General features: G+C 25.0%; 4 protein-coding genes across 10 annotated transcripts; all 4 read right to left on the bottom strand.

Annotated features, from left to right (window-relative positions):
• Positions 1–68: 68 nt before the first annotated feature.
• Positions 69–2,202, bottom strand: LOC107996749 (odorant receptor 4-like). Of its 6 annotated transcripts, none has more exons than XM_017054942.3 (6): positions 1,634–2,195; positions 1,021–1,337; positions 822–921; positions 649–759; positions 241–396; positions 69–176 (listed from the first exon to the last, which is right to left on the bottom strand). In XM_017054942.3, exons 1-6 carry the CDS (start codon positions 2,000–2,002, stop codon positions 123–125), a joined length of 1,107 nt encoding a protein of 368 aa, XP_016910431.2. In that variant the 5' UTR covers positions 2,003–2,195; the 3' UTR covers positions 69–122. The 6 variants fall into 6 exon arrangements, with proteins under 6 accessions (XP_016910431.2, XP_016910428.2, XP_061927068.1 ...); XM_017054939.3 differs by having other exon boundaries at positions 1,021–1,463; positions 1,634–2,194; XM_062071084.1 differs by having other exon boundaries at positions 69–396; positions 1,634–2,202.
• A 294-nt stretch (positions 2,203–2,496) lies between these two features.
• LOC107996754 (odorant receptor 4-like) lies at positions 2,497–4,536 on the bottom strand. The gene is made up of 6 exons (XM_017054951.2): positions 3,853–4,536; positions 3,315–3,757; positions 3,147–3,246; positions 2,973–3,083; positions 2,705–2,860; positions 2,497–2,646 (listed from the first exon to the last, which is right to left on the bottom strand). The coding sequence occupies exons 1-6, from the start codon at positions 4,216–4,218 to the stop codon at positions 2,593–2,595; spliced, it is 1,230 nt and encodes a 409-aa protein (XP_016910440.1). The 5' UTR covers positions 4,219–4,536; the 3' UTR covers positions 2,497–2,592.
• Positions 4,537–5,406: 870 nt separating this feature from the next.
• LOC107996743 (odorant receptor 4-like) lies at positions 5,407–8,480 on the bottom strand. Of its 2 annotated transcripts, XM_017054929.2 has the most exons (6): positions 7,678–8,480; positions 6,469–6,905; positions 6,302–6,401; positions 6,131–6,241; positions 5,638–5,793; positions 5,407–5,539 (listed from the first exon to the last, which is right to left on the bottom strand). In XM_017054929.2, exons 1-6 carry the CDS (start codon positions 8,098–8,100, stop codon positions 5,486–5,488), a joined length of 1,281 nt encoding a protein of 426 aa, XP_016910418.1. In that variant the 5' UTR covers positions 8,101–8,480; the 3' UTR covers positions 5,407–5,485. The 2 variants fall into 2 exon arrangements, with proteins under 2 accessions (XP_016910418.1, XP_016910417.1); XM_017054928.2 differs by having other exon boundaries at positions 6,131–6,401; positions 7,678–8,478.
• A 251-nt stretch (positions 8,481–8,731) lies between these two features.
• LOC107996756 (odorant receptor 83a-like) lies at positions 8,732–13,683 on the bottom strand. Its single transcript, XM_017054956.3, has 7 exons — positions 12,736–13,683; positions 11,419–11,855; positions 11,253–11,352; positions 11,078–11,188; positions 10,525–10,680; positions 9,526–10,429; positions 8,732–9,391 (listed from the first exon to the last, which is right to left on the bottom strand). Exons 1-6 carry the CDS (start codon positions 13,096–13,098, stop codon positions 10,373–10,375), a joined length of 1,224 nt encoding a protein of 407 aa, XP_016910445.1. The 5' UTR covers positions 13,099–13,683; the 3' UTR covers positions 8,732–9,391; positions 9,526–10,372.
• Between the last annotated feature and the right edge of the window lie 55 nt (positions 13,684–13,738).

Here is a 13,738-nt window from a genome sequence, read left to right as displayed (position 1 = left end):
ACATATTTTTGAGTATTGGTTTTCTATTCGTGCAAAATATTTTAAAAATAAATAATTACTACAATTCCTTTTTTTATTTACTATTCTATAACTATTCTTTATTTATAATAATGAAATAGTTATTACATAATGGTAGTTCGGATAAAATTTAAGTATGCAAATGATGTTTTTAGAACCTATAAATATAAAGTTAATTATGAATAAATGAAATTCGAATTGTATTTCATTTGAAAAACTTACATTTCCAAAAGTGGACAAAGATAAATCAACTATTCCACCGGCACTTATTTTCGTTGGATTACTCGAAATGGCGATCATTAAGATGAGTCCCCGAATTGTTTTGGATGGTAAATAATACCAATCGATCATAAAACAGGATAATCCAATACTGCTACTCTATAATACGTGAAAATAAAAAAATATCCAGTGCAAATGAATTATTAATTTAGTTATTTGTATTTTTCATAAATTAAATTTCATACGAAAAAAATATAATACATTAAGTAATACATTATGTAATTTAAACATTTTTTTATTGTATTTTTTTTTTATTAATATTCAGAAATTAATGGAAAATTTATGAAATGCTTTTATAAATCGCAAATAATTACTTTTTAAATATATTTAGTAAACATCGTAAAAATATACCTTTTCCATTAGAAGTTCACCAATATAACATAATATAAATATATTAAATATTAAAGATATTAATAATATTATATATGTTGTAAGACTAATGGTATTATTTAATTCCCAATCCTGTTATAATAAACAAATCTTGAATTTCTAGAAATTCATATGAAAAGTGAAAAGAAACGCACCGTTATGCAATAATATTCGAGCAGACATATCAAAAAAGTGGAGCCAATACATTCTAGAAAACATAATTCTTGCAATATCACCTGTACCGTTGCTGAAAATCTATAATTGGCCATATATTATTAGGTACGTATACATATATTTATTTTTAATAATTGATAAAAATATTTTTAATTAACATTAATAAATTAATTATTGTACCTTAATATTCGCAAATGATGTTCAATAATTTTTGTAAATCGTGCGTTCAGATTAATTTTTTCTTTGGTATATTTGCCATATATAAGATCATTTAATCGAGCTATAACGATATCAATTTGTCCACAAGCATGTGTTGCGAAAAGTGCGGTTAATCCACAAGCACCAGCAGTTACAGAATGCATGACATATCCACACATGCAATGAAGAATGTATACAAATTCATAAATGGGGCTTCTTTGTACATTAAATAGACCGTTGTATGTGGGATAGATCACTGGTTTGATTGTGCGATTATATTCATCAATAAATGTACCGATCTTATATTGTAAGATCGTGTGAAAGATAGTGCCACCGGTATATGTGAACATAGCACAAATTATTATTAAATTTCTACCCATTTGTCCATATTTGAGCATCATTTCGCGATCCTCATATAATTCTACCTGTCACATCCAGTAGAGATGTGCCCTTAACGAAACACTAAACGTTTTTTACTTTAAGAAAGTATATATTATATTGACTAATTTAAAATTACACGAGTATTAATTATTGAGCTATTTCTAATTTTTGCTTTTACCTTTTCTTGTTTAATTTTTTAAATTAATTTACTGACCTGTTTCCAATCAATCCATATTTGTTCGACGCAGTTTTTGATTCTTGATTTGCGATACAAAAGTGTCCAGTATTTTATCAAGGCAACTAAAGAGAAACTCAGTAAACCGAATAATTTAAATCTTATCATAGTATCATTTTCTTCGATTACGATATACAGGATGCATGGTATAATGGCGAAAAATAGGACAAAGTTACATAATCCAAACACGATTTTTGGTAGAAATTTTGAGACATCCTTAAGAACTGATGGCCAAATGCCAATGGATTTTAAAATCCATTTACTATGTTTGGTTACATAAGCGATGTCTTCCTTGTATTTTAGATTTCGCGCTTTGCAATTATTCTCATTTAACGTAATGAGATGCATCTTCGTTGACAGTTTGAATAGAACTGGTTACGATAGCTCAATAACATTGATTGCAATGTCGTCGAGCGCAAGCTCAACGAAGTTGCGTGTGTGCATCTTTTTCAGTACTTCGATAATCGATTATTAAGAGAGAATCTGAAATAGGGAAACTAACTGATGCTATAGAGTCTTTATGTTTAAACGTAAGTGAAACGGATTGAAATGATAACTGCACGATTAGAATTTATATGAAAATTGCTAAGAAAATAGTTAAATTTGTATTATTATATATAATTATTATATTATAATAAAATATTTTATTATATATAAAAAAGTGAGTAATTTATAATTCATAATCAAATATTACTAATAAAATAAGTTGTAATTATTTTCTTTTTAATAAAAAATGATTATTTTGTAAACGACGATAATTTATAATTATTTTTTTCTAAAAAAAATTTAAATCATAATTATTGTTTAAGATATGTAAAAGATGTTTCTGAGTGTTGGTTTTCTAATACAAAATATTTTAAAGATAAAGAATGTTTTTAAATTTACTATTTTTTTATTTACTATTCTACAATTAATTATTAAAAACAATAAAATAACTATTACACGATGGTAGTTCGGATGAAATTTAAATATGCAAATGATGTTTTTAAAACCTGTAATTAAGATTAATTAATAAGAGATAAATTATATGAATTTTATTTAAAAACTCACACTTCCAAAAGTGGGTAAAGATAAATCAACTATTCCAGCAGCGCTAATTTTTGCTGGACTATTCGACATGGCGATCATTAAGATGAGACCTTGAATTGTCTTGATTGGTAATTGATACCAATCGATCATGCAACATACTATTCCAATATTAGTACTCTATGATTGAAATAATAAATAAGAAAAAAATATTTATTAATGAATCTTGATATATTAATATATATTAACATATTTACATTATCAAATTCATAAAAAATATAACAGAAAATACCTTTTCTATCAAAAGATTACCAATGTAACATAATAAAAATATATTAAATGTCAAAGATATGAGTAATAACGAATATGTTGTTAGACCAATTGTATTATTTTGTTGCCAATCCTATTGAAAATATAAAAATATCATAAATTCGTAGAAATTGAAATGGAAGCAATAAAAACGTACCGTAATGCAATAATATTCAAGCAAGCATATTACAAAAGTGGTACCAATGAATTCTAAAAAGCACACTTCTTGCAGTACTGTCTCAACCATTGCTGAAAATCTACAATAGCACACGATACGTTTTCATAAGCGATATGCAACAGATTTACATTATTTTTCTATTTGTACCTTAAAATTTTTATGTGATGTTCAATAATTTCTATCAGTCGTACGTTCGGATTTGAATTTTCTTTCGAAAATTTTCCATCAACTAAATCCTCTAATTTGGCCATAACGATATCAATCTGTCCACAAATATGCGTTGCAAAAAGTGCAGCCAAGCCACATGCACCAACTGTTACAGCATCGAACATGTATCCACAGATGCATTGGAGAATATAAACTAATTCATAAACGGGACTTTTTTGAACGTCGTAAAAACGACTATATGTAGGATATATCAGCAGTTTAATCGTACGATTATATTCATCAATATATGATCCCAGCTTGTAATGCATAACCGTGTGATAAATTATACCACCGCTGTACATAAAAACAATACTGTACATACTCAAATTTCGGCCTATTATCCCGTACTTTAACATCAATTTTCGATCTCTTTCGAATTCTACCTGTCAAATGATTTCAATTTTTTTATTAAAAAAATTCTTTTACATAATATTTGTAATAAAAAAAAGAAGGATAAAAAATATTCATTGCAACTGACCTGTTTCCAATCGTGTTGTATCTGTTCTATACAGAGTTTGATTTTCGGTTTGCGTATCGTTAAAACCCAGTACTTCATCAATGAGATAAAAGAAAAGAAAGTTAAACCGAGGATTTTCAGTCTTAGTATCGGATCCTTTTGTTCTAATAATATGTGTAGAACACATTGAATCACGGTGAAGGATAACACTAAATTACTGAGTGCAATTGCAATTTTTGGTAAATATTCGTCGATGCCTTTTAATACGGTTGGCCAAATACCGATGGAATTCAAAATCCATTTATTATGCTTGGTCACGTAAACGATGTCTTTCTCGTAATTCAGATTTCGCGGTTGATTGGTTTGATCTCGAACAAAGAGGTGCATATTCGTAGATAGTTCGAAAACAACTGTTTACAATAGTTTGATGGCATTGATTGCAAGGTAGTCGATTCACGCTCGTGATATTGTGTGCGTGCATCTTTTTCAGTACTTCGAAATCGATTATTAACGTATCAGAGAATCGAACGTTTAAAATTATAGCGAGAGTTAGCTGAAGTTACTATAGAGTCTAACTTTATATTCTAGCCATAAGTGGAAAGGAGGTGTATGACGATTAGAAAGTTTCTCAAGTAATATACATATCGTTTTAATAATGTGAATGATTTTTGAAATTATATAATGTGATTTGAATATATATATATATATATATATATATATATATATATATATATATATATATATATATATGATTAATCAAGAATTAATAATTCAATAAGTTATATTACAATTTTTTTTTGTAATATAATATATTTTTTTGAACGAAAAATTGTTTGAAAGACTAATTTTTTATAATTTATTTATTTAAATTTATTAGTGTTTCTCAAACATAAATTTGCTTTAATTTATTTCTCGATAGGTTACACCCAGGCATTATTCCACGCAGGTACGCCCTTTGGGGTTGGCTTTTAGAATCTATTGGTTAAGGCAAAATACATGCGCAGCTTGGTTTTATCATTGTAAGTAGACAAATATTTTATGTTTATTTTAATATTTTTATATATTTCATCTTTCGAGTCGATTAATATAATAGAACGGATTTTTTTATACCAAAAATAAATCGAAAATATAAAATAATAATTTTTCATTTGAGGTTTCGTTTCTGAAAAATTAAATTTTGATATATTCGATTGTACTAAAGAAATTTATATTATTAAAGAAATTATTATTATTAATAATAATAATAATAAAAATAATAAACGTCCAGTTTGTTCTAAACATTATTCGAATCACAAAAGTATGGACCAGAATAAATACTAAATAAATTTTTTGTTCATATTTGATCAAATAAATGTATCATTTTTTCTTTCAATTGATCTTTAGTATATATATGTTTTTTAAACATTCAAAGAATTTTTAAAATTCATTTTCTTGAAAATAAAATCTCAAATAAAAAATCATTATTCTGTATTTTATTTTCGATTTATTTTTCATAAAGAATTTGTTCATGCTTAATTGTGCTATCCGACTTGAAACATCCTGTATATAATTATATTTTATAAAAATTTAAGCAAGTAAATAAAAAATCATTGTAGCATATTTATTTATTTACTATTCAATATTTTGATCGAAAACAATAAAACATTTATAATTATTACATAACAGCAGTCTGAAGAAAGTTTAAATATACGAATGTCGTTTTTAAAACCTGCGAAATTTAATTACCGATATATAAAGTTTTAATTATATAGTTTTCACTTATGTCACCATCACATTCTTATAATTAATGTATCAATATAAACGTACATTTCCAAAAGTAGACAAGGATAAATCAAGTATTCTACCGACACTAAGTTTTGCCGGAGTATTCGACATGGCCATGATTAAGATAAGATTTTGAATCGTTTTCGTTGGTAAGTGATACCAGTCAATCATGAACACGGCTACTCCGACGTTACCACTCTATGATGCAAATAACAAATTTAATAATGAGTTTTCATATATTTTGATATACATAATTTTTTGTTATAGAAAAAAAACGTGAATATTTTTTGAAGTGGTTAAATCTCAACATGTGAGTGAATTGAATGTTTGAAACCAGTGAAGAGAAAATAAATGATAACTTAAGATTATGTCTAGAGGTGATCAAATGTGCTTTGACAATTTAATTTGTCTAGACTGTATAAAAATTGTATTGTAAAGAAAAAAAAAAATGTGAATATTGAAATTCTTTCTTACCAAAGATGACTCAGTAAATATTCTTATAATTATAGAAATATAAAAATATAGCATATAATACCTTTTCTATTAGAAGATCACCAATGTAGCATAATAAAAACATATTAAATGTCATTGATATTAGTAGTAATACATATGATGTCAGACTAATTATATTTTTTTGTTCCCAATCCTGGTGTAAATGTAAAAATATCATGTAAAAAATATGAAAACTCATAAAAAAGAAACGTACCGTAATGCAATAATATTCAAGTAAACATATTACAAAAGTGGAACTAACAAATTCCAAAAAGAACACTTCTTGCAGAACTGTTTCAACCACAGCTGAAAATCTACAATAACATATAATAAGTTTTCATAAGCAATAAATAAGGACTTACATTTCCTTCATATTTTTACTTTAAAATTTTTGTATGATGTTTAATAATTTCCATCAGTCGTATATTCGCATTTGAATTTTTTTTGTATTGTCCAGCAACTATGTCATCCAATCGAGACATAACGACATCAATTTGTCCACATGCATGGGTTACGAAAAGAGCGGCCAAACCGCAAGCACCAGATGCTATAGTATCGAAGACATATTCGCATATACATTGAACACCATATATAATTTCATAAGTAGGACTTTTTTGAATATTGTAACCGCCATATGCAGGATAAATCAACATTTTAATCGTCTGATTATATTCATTAATTTGCGATCCCATCGCATATTGCATAATAGAAATATATATAATACCACTAAGGTACATGAACAAAATACTATAGATGGTCAAATTTCGGCCAATTATTCCATATTTTAACATTAATTCGCGATCATTTTCTATCTCTACCTGTCAAAGATTAGATTTTATTTAAATAAAGTTTTCATTTAGAAATAAGTATTAGAGATATTGTTGTATGATATTAAAATATATGTAAAATATCCATCTGAAATTTAAGAATATAATAAAATTATAATATTTATATATAAATAGACATAAAATATATGGAGATAAAAATTTAAAAATATAAAATACATACAAAATACACGTTTGTATATGAGAAATATGCGTATATTTGACATATCAAAAAATATCAAAAAGTGCCAACCAAAATAATAGCATTTTTTTTCTGACATCGCACAATGATGCTCGTCTTGTCTGTAATGTCATTAATATCTCCATACAGTTTCTATTAACAAGTCGAAGCATTCATGGCGCAATGGATATTTAAATTTTTTGATTTGCATTCTTCGTCTAACTTAAAATATAAGTTGGACAAAAATATAAGCTGTTAGAAGTCAGAAAGTTACAAAAATATTAAGAAAACTAGGGAAAATTGAAAAAAACTTGTTGAAAGGAAAAAATATATATATACATCATATAAAGACATAAAAATATATAGAAATCATATATACGATATATCATGGTATAAAAAAATAAATATATAAACATGAAATATGTTATGACATATAAAAATGATGTATATAAGTATTATCTTATAATAGAAATATAAATATATATTAAAAATTATGGATTGAAGCTCAATTTCATTTACTACACGTGTACAGTATTTAGATAATGTGAAGTAGAAATTCTTTAATAAATATATGTATTAATTAACCTGTTTCCAATCTGATTGCACTTGTTCGATGCAGTGTTCAATTTCTGGTTTGCGTATCGTTAAAGCCCAGTATTTCATCAATGACATGAAGGAGAAGAAAATTAAACCGAGAAATTTCAATCTTAGTAATGTATCCTTTTGCTCCAATATAATGTGTAATGCACTTTGAATCAGGGTGAAAAAACACAGTAAATTATTGAATCCAATCACGATTTTCGGTAAAATTTTACCGATATTTTTTAACACTGTTGGCCAAATGCCAATAGAAGCAAGAACCCATTTGTTATGTTTTGTCACATAAGCTATATCTTTCTCGTAATTAGGATTTCGCGGTTCGTTGATCGGATCTTGAACAGAGACGTGCATGTTGTTAGACAGTTGGAAAGCGACTGTTTGTAATAGTCTGGTTGAGCTTGCGCTCATAATATCGCATGCGTGCTTCTGTGTTACTACAATTGTAAATCGATCGATACTTATTAAAAGAAGTAAATGTTTGTATTATAATTATAGTAGAGGCTATCAGTTCATTTCAAAATTTCACATTCGAAGATGGTGAAAAGAATGGATTGAAAACTGATGTTATGTGTATAAGTGATCGATTGGATTCTGAAATAATGTGTAATATATTTATTTGAGGTAAAAAAATATTTATAAAATATGTGTAAATTTAATATGAAATATTTACATTTTTTATGGGATTCAAAAATATCTTTTAATGTTGTAAAAATTTGTGAAATAATTAATTCTTATGCTTGCATATTTCTTTAATTATCTCACAAAGAGATAGATTGTTCTTGAAATAATAATTAATGAAAAGAAAATATTAAAAATTTATCAATTTTTAAAAAAGTTAGAAATTCATATATTCATTGTTTTTTTAATATCTAATAAATTGTTGAAAATTTAAATTATATTATAATTAATACAAATACATATGAAATTGAAAGTTGATAAACAATATCTGTGAAAATAAAATATACAAATATAGTGATATAATATAATAATAATTGCAAAAAAAATAAATAAATTTTATTACCAGTCTACAAATGTTCGAATTTAAATATACTATTAATAGTTTTGTTATCTAAAAATGATTCAATATAAAATTTTGATTTAAAAATATTTTTAAAAATATTTGAAAAATTAAAATTTATAGAGCTACTCAAAGACAATTTGATTATTTTTCCCATCGTTAATTTTGATAGATATTGCGATATGGAAATTTAATAAAATCATAAGCTTAAATAATATATATAATTTACATCAATCGATTTTACAAGAAATCATATCAATTTGCCTAATTATTGAGAATGTTTTACGAAATAAAAAATATAAAATGATAATGTTAAGTTATTTAAAGAGATTTTTACGTAACAAAATATAAATATGTTAAATATGAAGATCAATAAAGATTAGGGATGTAATTTTACCTTATTTTTCGATTAGTTCTAAAAGATAGAATAAATACTATTTTTATAATCAATCTTTAAATGTAATTTCATTTAATTACTTACCATTAAAAAATAATGTTCGACCATATGCATATTAACGTGCCATCCATGATTTCTGTAAAACATATCCATCTCTTGAAAAATTTCTTCGATATTGTTAAAAAATCTACAGTTTCCATGCATTTCTTTCCTTAAAATCTTTTCTCACGTTCTAATTTTAGCGCTTCAATACTTCATCAATGTAGTTGAACAGAAAGTCAAACCTGCATAATTTTTTAATTTTATTACATTATTTTTTTTAAAATATGATATATAATTTTAGAATAAATATGATTAATAATTTTCAGAATACATAATATAATGGCAAGAAATAGGATAAATTATTAATTTCAATTACAATTTTTAGTAGAAATTTTACGATATCCTTCAGAATTGTTAGCCAAATGTTGATGAATTTCGTTGTTATGATTGATTATATAAGCGATGTTTATCTTGTGTTGTATACTTCACATTCTGTAATCACTCTTATTTAGTGTAATAATATATTTTTTTGAAAAACAATTGTTAATGATAATTCAATAGCGTTGATTACAAATTCATTCAGAATAAGTTCGATAATATTACGTGCATCTTTTTCAGTACTTCGATGATTGATTATATCATCGAATTATATTTTTTATTAAGAGGAACAGAAATCTGAAATTGTAGGGAAGCTAACTGATGATATTATAAAGTTTTTATACACATTATATGAAAATTCATGATTAAGAAATTGTAAGAAAATTATAAGAATAATAATAAAAAGTAGTTTGTATTTTTATATATGATGTTATAAAAAATAATATTAATATTTACATAAATGCAAGAATAAGTAATCATTAAAAAAATAAGTTACAATTATTTTTTTATTGTTTCTTAAATCTAAAAAATGTATGAAAGCTTGCTTTATTTTATTTATCAATATTATTATTATTATTATCAAAATCAGGCAGATATAGTCAATTCCTAATAATTTGAATCTATTGGTTAAGGTAGTATATATGTATACAGCATAGCATTATTATTATAAATAGACAAATGTCTTATATCTATTTCAATATTTTTGTGTACATATTATACACATATAACATATAATTATATTTCACGAAAATTTAAGCAATTACATAGCAGTAATTTACAACATATTTCTTTATTTACTATTTAATATTTTATGATTGAAAACAATTATAAAAACATTTATAAGATTATTGCATAACAGCAGTCTGAAGGAAGTTTAAGTACACAAATGTCGTCTTTAAAACCTGCGAAATGTAATTGCTGACAAACAGAATTCTAATTGTATAATTTTCATTTATGTCACCATATTTTTGTAATTAATGTATCAATATAAACGTACATTTCCAAAAGTAGATAAGGATAAATCAACTATTCTACCGACAGTAAGTTTTGCCGGAGTATTCGACATGGCCATGATCAAAATAAGATTTTGAATCGTTTTTGTTGGTAAGTGAAACCAGTCAATCATAAACACGACTACTCCGATGTTACCACTCTGTGATGCAAATAACAAATTTATTAATGAGTTTTCATATACATTGATATACACAATTTTTTGTTAAAAAAGAAAAACGTGAATATTTCTTGCAATTAATTAAATTTCAAATTTTTGAAATATATGAGTGAACTGAGTGTTTAAAGCCAATGAAAGACTAAATGAATAATACAAGTAAATGATAATGAAAAGAAATAAATTTAACATTATGTCTAAAAGTGATTAAACGTGCTTCAATAATTTTTGCATAATTTATTTAGATTATGTGAAAAAATTGTAATGCAAAGAAAAAAAAAATGTTTGATTGCTGACATATACTTTTTTGTAGATGGCTCAGTGAACATTCTTGTAATATATATATATATATATAGGAATATAAAAATATACCACATAATACCTTTTGTATTAGAAGGTCACCAATATAACATAATAAGAACATATTAAATATCAAAGATATTAATAATAATACATATGATGTCAGACTAATTATATTTTTTTGTTCCCAATCCTGATGTAAATGTAAAAATATGATATACTTGTAGAAACCAAAATAGAAAAAAACAAAAACGTACCGCAATGCAATAATATTCAAGCAAACATATTACAAAAGTAGAACCAATGAATTCCAAAAAGAATACTTCTTGCAAAATTGTCTCAACTATAGCTGAAAATCTATAACAATACATGATAAGTTTTCATAAGCAACGAGTAATGATCTTTATATTTATATACTTTTACTTTAAAATTTTTATATGATGTTTAATAATTGCCATCAGTCGTATATTCGGATTTAAATTTTTGTTGTAGAATTGTCCAGCAACTATATCATCCAATTGAGATGAAATGATATCGATTTGTCCACAGGCGTGGGTTACGAAAAGTGCTGCTAAACCACAAGCACCAGCTGTTATTGTGTCGACGACATATCCGCACATAAATTGAACACCATATATTATTTCATAAATAGGACTTTTTTGAATATTATAACCATATGTAGGATAAATTAGCACTCTAATCGTTTGATTATGTTCATTAATCTGCGATCCCATTGCATATTGCGTAATAGACATATAAGTAATACTACCCATGTACATAAACAAAATACTAGAAATGGTCAAATTTCGACCAAGTATCCCGTATTTTAACATAAGTTCGCGATCATTTTCCATTTCTACCTGTGAAATTTATTAAAAAAAGATTTTTCATTTATAAATAACTTCTATATGAATATAAAAAATAATGATTCTAAACGTGTAATAAAATACACATGTACATAAAAAATTTAAAATGTATATATAAAATATACATTTGAAATTGAAGAATATAAAAATATATAGATATAAAATTATGATATCTATATATAAATATATAGATATAAAGTGATATATAAAAATTTAAAAATATAAAATATAATATAAGACGTACACGTGTTGATATACAACAAAATATACAACAAAATAAAAATATATAAATTATGCGAGTATTTGACATAGAAAATATCAGAAGCTGCATAACTAAAGTTAATAGCATCTTTTTTGTCCTCACGCAATATTGTTCTTCTTTATGACATCATATATGAATATTTCCATGCGCATTTTATATTTTTAGTAAGTCCAAGTTTCCAGCCTTCATTAGTAAGACGATGTAATGGATATAAATTTTTCAATTTGTTTTCTTTGTTTAATTTTTGGACAAAGTGTAGTCTGTTGGAAGAAACTCGCAAGAATATTAAGAAAGCTAGGAAAAAAGAATTTCTTGAAATGAAAAATCAAAATAAAAGATATAAAAATAAAAAATATATACATGACATGTAAAAATATGAAAATACATAGAAATCATATATACAATATATAAAAATATGTCTATATATACATAAAATATATTATGAAATATAAAAATAATATTTATATTAATATATATATATAACACGCTTGAAATAGAAATATCAATATTACAAAATGTGGATTGAAATTCAATTTCATTTACTACATGTGTACAGATGTATTTAAATACACATGAAGTAGGAACTTTTAATAAATGTATGTTTTAATTAACCTGTTTCCAATCTGATTGCACCTGTTCGATGCAATATTTGATTTCCGGTTTGTGTATCGTTAGAGCCCAATATTTCATCAATGATATGAAAGAGAAAAAAATTAAACCGAGAATCTTCAATCTTAACAATATATCTTTCTCCTCATATATGATATGCAATGCACTTTGGATCAGGATAAAAGAGCACAATAAATTATTGATCCCAATCACTATTTTCGGTAAAATTTTATTTATATTTCTTAATATCGGCCAAATGCCAATACAAGAAAGAACCCATTTGTTATGTTTCGTCACGTAAGCTATGTCTTTCTCGTAATTAGGATTTCGCGGTTCATTGATCGGATTTCGAATAGAGAAGTACATGTTGCTGGATAGTAGAAAACCGACTGTTTGTGGTAGTCTGGTTACAGTTGCTGTTGAGCTTGCGCTCGTAATGTCGCGTGCGTACTTCTGTGTTACTACAATTGTAAATCGATCGATACTTATTAAAAGAAGTAAATAGAAGTAAAAGACTGTAATTATAGTAATTATAGAGGCTATCAGTTCTATAAAATTTTACGTTCAGAGATGATAAAAAGATTGAAAACTGATATTATGTATAAGGGATCGATTAGATTCTGAAATAATGTGTGATGTATTCATTTGTCATAAGAAAGTGTTTGTAAAATGTGTTTATATCATGATGAAATATTTATATCTTTTATGTATTTCAAAAGTGTTGTAAAAATTTGTGAAATAATTAAATTTACGCTTACATATTTTCTTGATTGTTTCATAAAGAGATAAAAGAGATTATACTCGAAATAATAATTAATGAAAATTTAATTTCAACTTTTAATAAAATATTTAGAAATTATGTATTCATTATTTTTCTAAAATCTAATAAACTATTGGAATTTAAATCATACATATTATAATTAATACAAATATTTAATAATTGATATTTAATAAAGAATATCTATGAAAATAAAATATAAAAATATAATGATATAATCCTTTGATA

Source organism: Apis cerana, linkage group LG2 (genome assembly GCF_029169275.1).
Source record: "Apis cerana isolate GH-2021 linkage group LG2, AcerK_1.0, whole genome shotgun sequence".
In the NCBI taxonomy this organism is placed as follows: Eukaryota; Metazoa; Arthropoda; class Insecta; order Hymenoptera; family Apidae; genus Apis; species Apis cerana.
This window is presented reverse-complemented; position numbering and strand designations above follow the sequence as displayed.